The sequence below is a fragment of the Zootermopsis nevadensis genome, unplaced genomic scaffold (genome assembly GCF_977971745.1).
Source record: "Zootermopsis nevadensis isolate Lab colony 2312 unplaced genomic scaffold, Znev_1.0 Znev_ptg000061l, whole genome shotgun sequence".
In the NCBI taxonomy this organism is placed as follows: Eukaryota; Metazoa; Arthropoda; class Insecta; order Blattodea; family Termopsidae; genus Zootermopsis; species Zootermopsis nevadensis.
Genome location: NW_028259192.1, coordinates 4135611 through 4152094, shown reverse-complemented (window position 1 = coordinate 4152094; position 16484 = coordinate 4135611). Strand labels below are relative to the sequence as shown.

The 16484-nt window shown below is 35.3% G+C and overlaps 1 protein-coding gene across 4 annotated transcripts in view; it reads right to left on the bottom strand.

The window, feature by feature from the left end:
• The window catches only part of LOC110838369 (dual specificity mitogen-activated protein kinase kinase 7), a 42452-nt gene that overhangs the window by 22526 nt on the left and 3442 nt on the right, over positions 1–16484 (bottom strand). For all 4 annotated transcript variants that reach the window (XR_015532639.1, XR_002546085.2, XM_087340662.1 and 1 more), the window contains exons 2-8: positions 12600–12781; positions 11193–11306; positions 10124–10351; positions 8836–9015; positions 6190–6413; positions 3700–3858; positions 3254–3514 (exon numbers count right to left, since the gene is read on the bottom strand). Coding sequence is in view for 2 of the 4 variants with exons in the window: in XM_087340662.1 (XP_087196788.1) it covers positions 3254–3514; positions 3700–3858; positions 6190–6413; positions 8836–9015; positions 10124–10351; positions 11193–11306; positions 12600–12781 (1348 nt within the window). In the remaining 2 variants the exon portion in view is untranslated. The remainder of the gene's footprint in view (positions 1–3253; positions 3515–3699; positions 3859–6189; positions 6414–8835; positions 9016–10123; positions 10352–11192; positions 11307–12599; positions 12782–16484) is intronic.

Below are 16484 nucleotides of genomic sequence, written 5' to 3'. Positions count from 1 at the left end.
GTAATAGTGATGTAGTCACTACTCTTACTTCATACTAACATGGCCTCAAGTCTGAGCTTCTGTAACACTGGCTGATACGCTACAAGGTAATGCATACCTTACATCACTCTATCCCTTCTGAAAATTTTACATTTTCCAAAAACAGATCAAGGACATAAAAATCCTAGTCTCAGTAAATTTATAAATCAGATTTTCAAGGTCAGACATCAAACAAGTGGCATTAACATAATATAAATAAAACATACATTTCAACTGGCATCAGTTTAAGGCTGGGGCCACACGACTGTACAAAGTACGTGTGGCCCCAGCCTAATCCTATGTGATAAAGTAAGCGATGACAGGGGTAGAAAAAATTACACAGTCTCTAGTTTACATGGCCACAGCCAGGGATATCAATGGTATGTAGGATTTGAGGTTTTTACGGCAGTGAGTCTGAAGATTGCTGTCTTCTGAGTTATTGCACCGTGTAGTCATACTGCCTCCGTCATCAGGGTCATGACAGAGGCAGTATGACCTCTAAAACGTTGGTGGAAATCTACCAGACTACACGGTGCAATAACCCAGAAGACAGCAATCTTCAATATCAATGGTAGTCAGTGCAGTACGAACAGCACACGACAAAGTACATGCTAACCAATTCATTCACTACTTTGTGCACTTTGTGTGTTTTACAAATTAATTTCATGCATAGCTATTGTAGGCAAGTTATGTTATTTGAAACTAACACAATATCTTTCTTCTCTATCAGATGTCTCGAATTACCAATACAACGTTTAGAAGTATAGCAGAGATTTACCAGTTAAAATGATGTGTTCCCCACATACATAAATACTGTATTTGTCTCTGACTCCCACACAAACATACATCTGGGATAATTATTTCTGCTGAAACAAGCTCGCAACATACCTGGTGTATTACTGGCATGCATAACTTAAAAAAAATTATAGACATTAAATCAGCATACATTCTATAATAATTCTGTAAAGAGAGGAGAATAAATGTATAATAAATACGATATTAATCCATTGAACATGTTACCCACTCCATACATTAAAATGTTTCCAATTAAAACATTAATACACTGGAATCAAAATATCCAGTACTTGAGAAATACCAGTATTATCTACTGCAATAATGGCCATTAATTTAAAATATGTATTTTTTTAATTTTAAGGAATATCCAAGTATATACAAAATTGTACTCTAATAAGCATAAGTACTAATTAATGGTGGCCCTAAAGAACATTAAAATTAAAGAGCTTCAACTTCCTCTTCCAAAAAACATCAATTAGTAAATTCATACTCAATAGAATTAAACATCTATAAATTATCTGATTCAAAGACTAGAGCATGTAAATATGAAATATTTACCACTGTGGACTACAATGCAAATTTCACATCTACCTCTGTTTATATTCTGAAATATTAATAACATTTTTATTACTGCTTTTAGTTCAACACTTTTTGTAACAAAATTAAAGAATGGTGGAAGTAGAATTAATTTACATACAGGACTGCTTTGTGACAGGGGTATCCATACTGTTTTTTGCCTTTCAATTTCTAGTTTAGCACATAATTAATGGCAAGTCAAGTAATCAAAATATCTACAAAATCATAATATCTAAATTATCTTCAGTCCACACTGGTCTGTATCAATGCAGCTGGAGATGCACAGTTCTGCAGTTATTTATTTGACAGATAAACCCAAATAAAATGTGTATCACTCCTACGGTAGGACTATGTTTAATTCTACTCTTACTGAAATGAGGTATAGCACTGGCGTCCCAAAATCAGTTTTCATGCTACTGAAGAGAACTCATAACTTTGAAAATCCTAGTATGGAAGAGCAACTTTCTCATTTCAGTTTCAGAATATATTTTGTTAAATTCTTGCCTTGAGCAAATGTACCAGAATGGGTCAAAGGCCCATTCCTTGTAGTGGAAATGAATGAAATGAAATTCTTCTAGGCTTACTTAACAATGGGAGATGAGAAGACTGCATTCCAGTATTTGACAGAGAAAGAAATTGCAAATACCAGTCTTGCATGCTAGGAACGTTTTATTTCAATAACATAGAATGTCTTCCACTAAAATAAATTAATTCCATGGAAGACCAACACATTTACCATTCAGTCACACATAATCTCTTTGGAGTTTAAAAGTTAAATGAGTGTTGTTCTATGAAAAGCTTTTGCATGACTGGTGAAATCAGACCTAAAATATAAGGAATTTCATATTCACGATTAATTAAAAAAACTAAATTTTGTGTGGAATATATATAGCTGCCAACTTCAATGACAGCTTATACAGCAGCTGTCAGACCTTCTGTTGATATGACTGTCAGTCATACTCATATGTACAAATCAGAAGGTGTGAAGTGGTGCCAACACTGACGCTGGTCTTCTTGGTAATAACACCACGTGAACTTGTAGGTATATTCCGAAGTTTTGGAGAAACGCACTGTCTCCTCGAGGCTGAAGACAGTATGTTTCTTCAAAATACTCTTATCTACCTACAAGTCCACAAGAAATTACTACCTAGAAGACCAACACTGAAATCTTCTGTGACAAACTCAAACCTGATATGGCCACATCCTCTTTTGAGGCACTGTACTTCATTTGTTACCTTTGCTGCATTTGTTGCTGGACAGACTAAAGGAAATGATAATGATAAAGATAAAGCAGGCCAATGAGGTAAGGCCTCCACATGCAAACCACAAGCACTATGCCTACAGTTATATAACTTTGGTGTCCTAGAATGAGGTTACTTTTATGAAACTTTTCTCATATATGCATTTATAACTGAGCATAATATAAAATCAACTGCACATGAGTTATATTCTTCCACTTCATTTTGTCTTGTAAATATTTAGTTCTGAAACCCATTTCATAAAATTATAGTAATTCAGTAACTCCCAAATCTTAAATAATAGCATTCAGCCTCCATGAAGATACAGGAGTTAGAAGATTATGTAATTTAGTTCAAGAATTATTAGCAGCTCAATGGAAATATATGTGTGGTTTCCTTCCACTATAGCTCCATTATTTGCTTGCATGTCTATGCAGTATACTCACAACTGCTTCTATGCCACATTAAAACATGATTAACAAGGTAACGAGAATAAATCTGTAACATTTGGCAGTTACAGAAATTTAACTCTTCAAACCATAAGATCAATTGCTTTCTGAAGTGAGTAACCGAAGTCCAATGGAACAACATCAATGTGTTATATGAAGAATTATTTCTGCTCCTACCCGACCACTTTGTTAGCATCCCACTCAGCATCAGTGCTACTAGACTTCACAGGTTTCCAAAAGTCCTGTTGCTGCAGTGGGGGTGATGCCTGGGCATTGTTTTCAAACCTGGGGTTAGGATCGAACCTCTGGAATGTGGAGAAGCGCCCTGAATCACCTCCATTAGCATTTTGCTTTACGGTTTCCGATAAAGATCGATGATGACTGTGATGTAGTGGAGTGTGACGCCGTGAAGATGGTGAGGGAGGGGGAGAAGTACACCTGTAATATAAAATATGACATCACTTGAAAGAAACAAACTCTTGTTGTGTTACAGTGAGCTATAATATCTGCAAATATAGCCCTCAAAACTCATCAAACATAATGAATTAAGAAGTTAATCATCTTCAAAATGTGAATTATATCCATCTTACACACTGCTCTTCACAGACTGAAGGTTATCTTACCTTCGAATTGGCGAACTGCATGACGAGTTAACCTCGAACTGTTGCTTGGCTCTAGCATACCATTCTGCCACATTAACATTTGCGGTCCCATATTTTTTCATAAATGGAAGTTTCAGTAGATCTCTATATTTTGGCCTTTGTGCATAATTCTTTGTAAGGCTAAAACAAAATACAAAAGTAATATTCTCAGCGTAATGAACAAACATCCCATCATATCTCAATCACTGATACACTATAATAAAACCAGCTCTTGTCTGTCATATACACAGCATTTAAAACAGGTAGAAAAATGAACCTCAAGTTCGAGAATTTTAGTAGTGTTAGCATAATAATGCACTTACTGTAATACAAGACAACAATCAAAAAATTAAAAGTGAAAGAAAAGTAATGGAGAAATCAACTTATTAAAAAAGAATGAAAACTGTGTACAACTACCATGGGTGCATAGTATTTCAGAATATTCATCACTACATTCTTCAAAGAGAAGATTATAAAAGTTCCATACATTCACATTCTTCCATGCTTATAGTCACACTCAATACAAACATGTCAACAGATAAGAAATGTAGTTTTTCTGACATTCTGCTTCAGGTCTACAAACAGAAAATTGTTGAGTCATAATGACATAGATGAAGGTGAATTAACAATAACGTTTTCTGCTAAGACCACAAACATGAAGACTAAAACAGGAAAAATATTAAAATGAAATATATTACATTGTGATTCCACTGTAAGTGCAAAAAGGGTAACAATGCAATAAATTTTATTTCCGAAAACCACCGACTACTGAAAAATGTACAACAGTAAAAACTGGAACTGTAGTAACATGTGTGTTTGCATAAAGAAAAACACAGGGTTGGATAATAAATGTCCGAATGTCACATAACCTACACATGCAGACGTTGAACACAGTCATGCCTACAATAGCAAACGGAGGAGTTCCTTTAAAGTTCACAATTCTTGTTTCATTGTGTATGCATGTATGTAAAATAAGTACATGACAATCATGAAGACTGGAGAAACACAGCCACTCAGATTGAGGTGTTTCAGCCAACTTCAGTCATAGAAATATGTTTCAAGATCATTTCAGTAAACGTTCTCCAATTTCATTATTCATCTGTCACATTTATTAATAATTTTTTCAATTGGGTCAACTAGAAAAGACGACATGAAAAGTAGCAGTCAGCAGGACAATTGTTCTTTTCAACACACGACAATATTATTGCAGTTCAAGAATATGAGCATCAGTAGTATAATAGTCAGTGCCTAGACTATCAACACAGACTAACACATCAAATATTAAATGATAAAATTCATCGTGTGAACACTTATAACATTTTAACTAAAATTAGAAACATGTATTGCACTTTGATATGTTTCAGACAATGCAACTTTCCACATCGCTAACTGATTTAACCAGAAAACTGCATTGTATGGGGAATAGAGAACCCATACATTCTTCAATATCATACAGATTCATCAAAACCTACTAATACAGTATCTTAAAAGCGTAAACTGTTTTCTTTTAATGTGATGGCTCAATGTGTCTTGAAGTGCTGTAAAAGCTACTAAATATACCAACTTCAGAATAGCTTCAGCATGATGAAACACCACTCAATTATTTATTATATATGAGAATTCTTTGGATGCTGTTTTGCTGATTCTGGCCACAAAGGTCACTCCACAACCTATCCCCATGCAATTTCAGACTATCCGGTATGGTAAAAGACTGTGTATATTTAACAAAACCTAGGAATATTAATGATTGTCAACACTATTCAAAAGGAGAGGTTTACAGTACAGTCAGTATGCAGGCACACAGCAATTTTCAATAGAGAAAGGAACCAAGAAGGTGTACATCTATAATTTTGAAAACACACTGCCTCATAAAAATTTTAAATAAAGTGGTAATTTATTGCCCATCCTTATAATTAACATATTTTAAATTAACTCCATGGAGCAGAGTCCTTGAAAAACTGACTTATTCAGCTGTGGAATAAATTCTCCACTTATTACAGGACACAGAAGTTCATTAATGTAATCTGAACAGGCCTATGGTCCTTTTTCTGAGCAACATAAACCAAGTAAACACCCTCTCTGACAAAATATCAAGATTCATTTTAAAATTATCTTCCCACCTATGTCTAGGTCTACCAAGTTGTCCTTTCACTTCAGGCGTTCAAATACAATTTTTTAACACATCTTATTTCCCCCATGCTTGCTCACGCCTGTCCATCAAATCAACCATACTTTCGTCATCCTCATATCTGGTGAAGAGTACAAATTATGAAGCTCCTTTTTATGCAGTTTTCTCCAGTCTCCTGTCATTTCATCCCTCTTTGATTTAAATATGGCAATTTTTAAATTTTACCAAAATTATTGTTTAGAAACAGTCAAGCCATTCTGAATTCTAACTTCAGAACCAATATCAATAGAACTTTTAAGTAAAAATGACTAATATATTGCTCAGATATTTCTTCTATTACTTACCAGCAAGTAACAAAGTTTCGGAAATCAGAGCTGAACGTCTGATCTGCTGGAAGTGATGGAGGATCATCTTGTAGAACTTTTGTTAGTACTTCAAAATCTGTCTTGCAGTCTTTATAAGGAAAATTACCCGTTGCTAGTTCTACCAATGTGATACCAAGACTCCATACATCTGCTCTGATATCATAATCGGGTTTTGTAGGATCTGGTGGATCTATTCTCTCAGGCTGATGAAACAATGTTATACAACATTAACACCACAAATATTACCCAGTCTTACAAATACATGTCACAAATGCATCTAACCATATTTTAACAAAACACAGAAAACAGTACAATAATTCTCAATTAATGATGTTCAGGTGCTCTGTGTTCAGAAATAAATACAATTTTGAAAAGCCCTTGTAGATCAAAATAACCAATCAGCATAGAGTCATAGGCTTTGAAATACATAAATTCAACTTACATAGCCTTTGAGATGGCAATCCAGGCTTTCTTCGGCACATGTATCATATGGATTTTAAAACATTTTTATTAAATAATTATGAAAGTTTGTTAATTTTAAATAGTATGAACTGGAAGTGGACACAGTACCAGCAGAAACTCCTCCTGCAGCATGGTAGGCCCAGGAATTTTAAAATTCCCCACACAAAAATTATTGGCAAGTACTACGCACAGATAAACAAGCTACAACTTCCATTCATATTCTAGCAAAGTAACCAACTCTTAATCTAAAGGTTTTTGATGAAGAAGTGTCATTAAACTAACACATATTAGTGGAAATCTGCCTTCATCCCTACAGTTAGAAACCAAACAATTTTGGAAATGGGATCTGCTCCTGTCAATAAGTTGAGTCCACTGGAGAAAGTTATTCTCAATCCCACGACAGCAAACAACAGTGGTTATTATAGGCAATGTATATAAAAACTAGATGTCAAAAATTAACTGCTAGAGAAATTTTTTATCAACTTATACACTGAACTCACAGTACACAGTGTTTCAAAATGGATGACCATTATAACTGGCTATATTAATATTTTGTCTTGATTTTAGGAACAGAACACGATCTTTATATTTAATGCGTGTAAAAATGCCATGGAAAAGATCGGCAATGTTTACTATACAAGATATGTTAACATCATCATAATATAATAGCAGAAAAATCATATCTGAAGAGAAACTGAATTCAATAAACACCATAAATTCATCCTAGATAAACAATAACAAAACCAAATATCATACCTGGATTTAAAATTCATAATATATGACAAACAACAAACATAAGTATTTACAGTGAACCTACTACAATGGGCTCAATGTTAGAAAATACCTCAAATAATCCTAATGAATATTAGAGAGCAGCATTCAATACTTGGCTAACAGAATGAACAGTGTAACACAAAAATACAAAATACATATGCATATTAAACCAAAATATACACAGCATGCACAACTAAATATACCACTAAACAGAACAATAAGGATCAACATGTACCATGGAAAATAACTTTAAGATAGACACACAATAACAGTAACAGGTATGTGTTTAAAACAGCTATCAGAAGACGGAAAATCCTACATCAGCATACATTTATCATTAACAGTTATGCGGAATTGAGACCATATGACTGCCTGGCACATTTTTCCTATGAGGTAGGCTATCTGCATGACCAAGGGTCATTGCTATGCAACAATGGGAACCTATTGCTATAGTTGTTCCTACTGTTGTTATACCACGGCCTTGCCTTCAGAGGGTTGGACACCCCTTTGAATTTATCCATAAGCTTAAATAATCCATGCTTCGGGAGGATGGGGACTGCCCCAAACGGGAATTGCCACCTACAGGGATATGCCACTTATGGGGATTGCACCCCTGGGGAAATCCCTATGCATAGTCCCAAACTGGGTATTTATTTAACCTCGGAGTATTTAACACGCTGGCCTTTCTGCAGGCTACTTGCTTCATTGGGGGCTGTCCCGCCTTCTGTGCTTAGGCCACCACGGCTTTAGAAATCGATTTTATGCCCTTGCAGGGCTTAAACCATGATAAGTTGGACCTCCACCGCTCCCCATAGGCCTCTGACCACTATAAACCACCATACTTTTGTGCACCATCCCCTTGGCATTTCCTTCACTGTTTTGGAGACCCCTGAGCATCTACTATCTCAGGTTAGATCATCCAAGCCTCAGGATTGGACTGCCCACAATGGGTTCTGCCACCCACAAAGCTACACCATTTACTTCTGGAGGCTAAAACCCCCTTTTAAAGTACTACTAAGTAATACCCCAAGTGTTTACTCCAAAACACGATTATAAAATTCCTGGGGCTTGACAACCCAGGCCATTCCCCAAGAAGCTTGCTTCATAAAGGCCTAGCCTCTAGCAATTGTTGCTCCAGGAGTTTTGCCCCACTGGCCACTTCACCCCTGCCTTGCCCACCAGGCCTGTATACCCTGTACCCCTACCATTCTAACTGCAGCGTTTGTACAAGAATAATCTAATGTCACTGTTGGAACACAGTGGCTCAATAGCCTTGTATCACGTAAGTGCAACAATGACCTACAAATCACATCTTCTCCACTAAAACATTTTCAAATTCAATTAATATACAAACAACTTAACTCAAGCTTAAAAATAACACCAACTTACCGCCATGTATGCTGCACAACCTGCACTTCTTGTTTTTGCTTTAGAGTCAACAAGTCGACCAGAGATCCCAAAATCACAAAGTTTTACATTTCCTTTCTCATCTAAAAGAATATTACTTGGTTTAACGTCACGATGTATCACTCCGTGGGTTTCTTTTAAATAATGTAATGCTTTCACAGTCTGGAAACAAATTTTAGTGGAAAGAATCTTTTACTGAAAATGGCAACACTGATAACTGTGAAAAGATGAGAATCAAGCTATATTACTACAAGGAAAACAGGTTCAACTGGTGAATATTTTTTGGGTGATTCTTAGGTTATTTTACAGTGCCATTCAAAACGACAATTTACAGCACTAAATTAAATATTAAGATGGTCATGGAAAGTGAGCAGGTATGGATTTTGAAGTGGTTCATAGTGTATTTGCAAGTCCTATCCTGGTATTTGCATCGACACACTTAGAAAATCAAGAAAAATCACACTGACATCCATTTGATAGTCTGATAATTAAAGTTCCACTGAAAATAATAACAAAAGTTAATGTGAATCAACACACAAATCACTATTCAAGAATTAAATATTAGTCTTAAAATGACGACAGAATGTAGCAACTAAAATGTATGTAGAACACAATACGATTATATAATGAAAGAGATGAATACAAAATATGTTTTATTTCATACTCCAAGACTTTTATTAGCAATAAATTAACATCAAAGTCAATATAAAGTATGTGAAATGTGTGTACAACTCACTTCTCCTTTCCTAAATTTTAACCCTTTGAAGTCAATGCTCCTCTTAATATGTAAGCATTTGGTCCCACAAAGATAAATAAACATGAACAAATATAATAAAGGTAAATTGGTTAATGTCGTTTATGGAAAAAATTGTTGTTCACGCTAAGAAATTACATAAACCCCATAAATATGCTTTGCAGGCAAAATGCAGAATTACTAACTGCTAAAGTAGATGGAACATATAATTATCACTGGGCTTTAGAAAAAAGTTTAAGTTTTCATAATTGTTTCAGGTTAATACGATAACATTCTGTATTAAACTTAAAACCTTGCATAACATGCAGTGTATAGATATATAAAATCATGTCCAAAACTGTTTACACATAAAATAACACTGATGATGACCACTTGAGGTCCAAACGCATTTGGCACAATGTTATTTTATGTGTAAAAAGTTCGGTCTGTATGCACAATTTTATATATTATGTATTAAATGTAAGAACCAAAGCAGAATCTCTGTAATAGTTGAAATGATATACTATTAAAACTCACTGCATATGTGACTTTCCCTAAGATATCTTCTGGAATAGCTTTCCGCAACCTCTTGAGCAGTTTATCAAAACATGTTGCCATTAGCTCCATACAAATCCAGACATCTGATTCTGTGATGAAGCAACCCAAACATTGCACAATAAATGGACAATCATGTGACTTGAGGACTACATCAAGGTCCATAAATATCCTTTTGTTCTCTTCATTGTTACCTGATCTACGCATTTGCTGAAAACGGTAAGAACATTTAGATATGAATTGGCTGACACGAGCCAGTGATGGGAAAATATAACATTCATAAATGCAGCTGCAATGCAATGGAGTAGAAAAGTCAGAATCATCAAAAACAAAGCTATAGAATTTATCATTAATGCGAGTCTGCAGTGTAAATGAGATGCAATGGAGAAAACTCTTGCCAATTTCATGTCCAACTGATGGAACAGCAACTTACTGCCATACTTTTTTTTGGAAATTGAAAATATTAAGATAAGAAAATACAGGTAGACACAAAGGCAGTTCATCATTCATTTCATACATGTGCAGGCCTTGAAGAGTCAAAAGGACTGTAAACCTGAGAAAATTTGATTTGAGAGATGTTAAAATAATTGTCTTTGATCACTAAGTTCATTTACAAACTTTTGACTCTTGCCAAACATCAGGAGATTTGAATCTTCAATATATAAAAATAAGACTAACTGTTATTGCAAGGTGCATTTAACTAACATAATCTTAAAGACAAAGTTTTTGTTTACTTGAAATATGAGTAGCAGTGAAAGACTATCCACACTGAAAATGATCACAAATTTGATTACAAGCATGTGGATATATCCTTATCTGCAATATCTACTTCTTGAAAGAAAACAAATTTCAGATCAGAAAAATAACAATGGCACAATTAGCAAGGAAGCAATATTCAAAGCTATAAAGTACGTAGATTCACAAGAAAAAAAAAAAGTGTTTATAGACAATACTTTGCAAAATGCATATTAACACAAAACAATATGTTTGGAACTTTTGCACAATGAAAACGTGAACTGTATAAAACTGGTAAATTTTATTGCATATTTACCTTTACTGCTATTACAGTATGACTTGGCTTATGCAGCATTTTAACAACATGCCCGCATGTCCCATTTCCTAACTCACCCTGGTGCTCCAAATCCTTAATCTCTGTTTTATACTTCTAGAAGGAAAATAAATAACTGATATTAATACGCTATGAGATCCAGTTGAACAGTCTACGACAAATGGTTATCCATCCACTCAATTTTCCATTCAGTTCAGTGACAACAGCTCCTGTTACTGTGTTTTCTGGACAATGAGTCCAGTGGGTCTGCAGCCCTGTTTTGTCCAAAGTTAAATTCTCAATTCAGAAGTGTTTTCTTCCTTCCACATTCTTTCTAATTTTAAATTCACAATCACCATACCATTCTATGCTACATGACATACACAGCTGAGAAAGAAAGAAAAAAACGGCAACACTTCGAGTTTGTGTACTTAATAAAAATTATACTTATACTACACACTCAAATTCACAAGTTTTCATTAATGAAACAACAGTGCAGTGCCTTCTGCCACCTTACACAACAAAATTACATAACTTGCTTATTCTTTGTGACTATTTTAAATATGGGTTCACAGCTGTCCACATAAATCTTATATTAAGCAAGTTGATGAGAGAGGGGAGATACTAACTAAAGTAATCTTTACATATAACACCTACTTCTCAAAATAAAGCAAATTGTACTTCAAAAATATGACAAACTAAAACACAAAAATCTTAATTGCTCCTTTCACATTATTAATGGTAATAGAGCCTGGTAAATTTTTCTTCTTTTAATGGATGCAAAATCTCCACTGTCATACAAAGCAATAATGATAAGAAATTTCTTTACCTCACCACTCAACATCATCCCAACCGTGCTATGCAAAGTGTCAGACGACAGTAAAAATATAATCAGTTCCAGACAATTGCTTTATTTTATACCTTTCTCTTTACCATCCTTCAATAATGTAGTAAAGAGATGGATTGTATTTATCAGCAGATCTGAAATCACCTATCCTTTACCTTTATCTGGTGTATTAATCATAATTTGTGCATAAATAAACTACAATGGCCACATCTTTTATATTTTCAATAAAAAAAGTTCAGAAGAAATATCAGCACACAATGTGTTTTCATTCTTTCTGACCATGTGGGGAAAAAATCCATAATGGGTGTTCATGTGTACTTTAAAACAGTCATTTCACATAGAATGGCCAACTTAAATTAATTACATCTTTATTGGTCCCAAGAAAATCATGTGAACTCCCAGACTAGTAAAAAAATACAAATGATTTCTAATTCTGAGTGACAGAGATGCCAATGTATCAGTAAATGTTGTCAAAAACATTAAAAAACCACACAACCAACAAATTCTATTATAATTATAATATTTTATGTGGATACAGTTTAGATCCTTTAATGGAGACATACCTTTCCGTTAATACTAAGAATACCATTCCTCTTCATAATCTCTTCTTGTAATTTACTTTCAATTTCTCCCCCATCTTGATTTCTTTGTTGCATCATAGATGGCAATACTGGTAGATCTAGTTGCTTTCTCGGCTTCTGAGGCGTTCCTTCACCTCTTGTTATTCCTTCCACTGTTTGGACCACTTAAAAAACAGAATAATTCAGTTTCTGGTATGGACTCAGAGTACAGTAACAAACATATATGAATGAACACATCCATCAAAGTTCAAAGAAATTACACTCCTACTACATATTTTTGCATTATCAACAACCAACATATGTGTGTATATGAGGGGTAGTCAAAACGTTCCCGGAATTGTGGTATAGCACTGTAATGGTAGGACATATCGCAACGCTTACCTAATCACCTTCAAAGTAGGACCCTTGTGCACACACACACACACTTGCTCCATCAATCCTGTCATTGTTGGAAGCTTCGCTTGGAATCTTCCGGAGTTCGGCCGTAGCATTCGATATGATGTCCTCCATGGTTGCGAAACACGTCCCCTTGAGGCCCATTTTCAGAGTAGGGAACAGCCAGAAGTCACTCGGAGCGAGATCTGGAGAGTACGGTGGTTGGGTGATGATGGGAATGCTTTTCTCGGCTACACAACCAGCGAGGTGTCGAATGCAACGGCCGAACTCCGGAAGATTCTAAACGAAGCCTTCCACCAGTGCTCCCAACATTGGCAGAAGCCATGGAGCAAGTGTGTGTGTGTGCACAAGGGTCCTACTTTGAAGGTGATTAGGTAAGTATTGCCATATGTTCTACCATTACACTGCTATACCACAATTCCGGGAACTTTTTGACTGCTCTACGTACATATTTACTAGTTAAAATATCCTTTCTTCAAACTCGGTTTTTCTTAAAACAAACATACTAACGTAATAAAATTCCTACATAAAATATGTAATGTCACATCTTTCATACACCCTTAATGCATGTATCTATGTCCATACACATCTTCATGTACCTTTACCTTTAATAAACTTCATAAACAATGTAAATAGCAGGGACTGACACATGAAAGAAATTAACACTAATTTGTTCTTACCTATTAAATCCAAGTTCTATACTACATGAAAGGATGGATATCATATACTATTAATAAAATCTTATTAAATACTCGGTTTGAATACATTCTTCTTACTCATCATCCAATTCAAGTTCTAAGAACAAAAGGCTGTGACACAACACATCTTTTCTATTATTTACTGCCAGGTGGTGATTCCTTTACGCATTAAACTAGGTAACGTTGCCTAGTAAGATGAAGGTGGCAGAAAAAGACTGCTTTGTGCATTACATAAATCACATATGATATCTCAGAAACCAAAACATGAAACAGGACACTACAGTGATGGCAGGAATTTATAACAGCAAAATTGTGAAGCCTTACACTATATGAATAAAAATAAGGATATCACATAAACAAACATGATAATGCGCTCATTCTACAACTAAGAATTAACTTATTTCCTTGTAGTAACTGGCAGTAATGTGGCATATGGTCACTGAGAGATACGAAAGAATAAAGTGCAGAATATGTCAGGGTTCAGCAGAAGGAAAATAGCCAACAATTTTAATGATTAATTTGTAAAAATCACACCTCAGCAAACATTAGTCATGACCTTAAAAACCAGTATTAAATACTGTAGTGTAGTTGTGGGAGTCAGGGTAGCTCAGTCAGTATAGTGCCTATGGACTCGACAACGGGGGTTTGATCCCTGACAGGGGCAGGTCACTTCTCCTCAAACCTCTGCATCCAGACTGTCTCTGGGGTCTACCCAGCCTCCTATCTAATGGGTACCGGGATACTTTCTCGGGGGTAAAGCGTGGCTGGGGCAAGACACTGACCACTCACCCCTATATAGTGCCTAGGATAATAATGAGAAGGAGGTATACCTCCACTCTCCCCAAGAGTCTACATGGCATACAGCGGAACAGCGTTACTTTTAGTGCAGTTGTCAGCACTCTTGCTTCATATCTGGGAGGTGGTAGGTTAAATTCTGAGTCTGTCAATCCTGACAAGTTCCTCCTTTGTTTTTCATCAGTCCTTCCAGTAAATACTGAAATAGAACCTTAAAATAGCTAAAGACAGCTTATTCCCACATTCTTCCCAAATTATCATTCACAATTAACTTCCCATATGACACTATAACAAATGCAATTGAGAAACACTTGCCAAATAAACTAAATACAAAATACACTGATACTAGAAACTAATATTAAAAACCCTCTCATATGATGCAATTTAGAATTCTGAAGGGCTGGTCCTTAATATGGTTAATAATAACTAGTATTACTACTACATGCATCTGTAACATACGATCATATAAATTCACATGTCAACCTACAATGATTTGCCATGGAATTAAAATAACCTGTGAGGATACCACCATATTTTCTATTTTGCCAAAAATATGTTATATATTTTCAAAGATATGTCAATACACTATGTTCCAGATCCTACGTTCGATGCCAGTAGCATTATGTGCAGTCTACCACGTCCTGTTTTCCGAGAGGGCTGTGGCCAAGCAGCAGCCTGCAACTTACTGCATCTCTCCACAGGCAGCAGATGGTGATATTACACTTCTGCTATGACACATTGCATTTGTCTGTATCCCTTCATGCATTTAACCACTCAGTGTTGTATACCTGTGCCGGCCATTTAAGAGACTTTCAAGTCAAGTCAAGTCAAGTACCAATGTCATCCAACATCTCTTATATCAGCACAGTTCGTTTCCTATCTGGCTTCTTGTCTGGCAATGATTTACAGCTTATTCATCAGGTAGTAAGTATATTTTGTCTTCTTCAAACTGGTTCTCCTGGAAACTTGCACTGAAACTTTTCTGCTACATTTTCTGGCACTCATATTTAAAATACAGACGCATTAAACATACACACTATTCAATAGTACACCCCACTCCAGCCATGTAATATAATGATTAACTGTCAAATGCATGAACAGATGCAAACACAGTGATTCATGGTGAAAGTATATCACCACTGACTGCTACCCATGCAGAGACGTAGCAAGTTGTGGCCTCAATGACTGCCACTAGACCACAGCCCTCTCAGACAAATAAGATGTAGTAGTCCCTGCAGATACAGATGCATCCCATAAATCCTAGTAACAGGAATGTGGGACAAGTGAGAACACATCAAATTCAGAAAACTAAATGGCACATCTCACATACTGTTGCCGTGTCTTACTTTTGACAGAAGAAAGCTAAAGTAACAAATTTAGCTCAAACTAAATTTCATCACAGTTTATCTGAAATTACGTACTTGAATCGGGGGATGAAAAAACATAAGCCGTTCACTAACGTGGTTCCACAGAAGGAACTCTGGAAGGTAACTTAGCCAACGAAATAATCGATCCAGACAAATTATTATTTTTTTATTATTAATAGTAGTACTGAGATCTATGGTTGACCACAAACAACAAATAATATGGCAAATGATACATGTAGTTAGGATCAAAGTTAAACGCTAGACGTCAAATAACTTTCAGCTCAAAAGGCCACACCTGAAAATCAAATAAAGGTATGACCTATGCATGATGAAATATAATGGTCATACGTGGCAGTTTATATGTCATATTAAACTAACCCCAAATACAGACAACTATAATTTTTGGAAGTAAAACAAACGAAGTATATAACTAAATGATAATGTAGTGAACTGTAAGAAATCAGATATTTATCAATCTGTGAATGAAGAATTATTTTAATGAAATTATTTATTTTATTTCAGTAACTAATGGTTTCAGGACTATTTTCATGCATTTATTCACGTGTGTACTTTATATTTATTGTGACGGTCCTTAGCTCACTGGAAATATG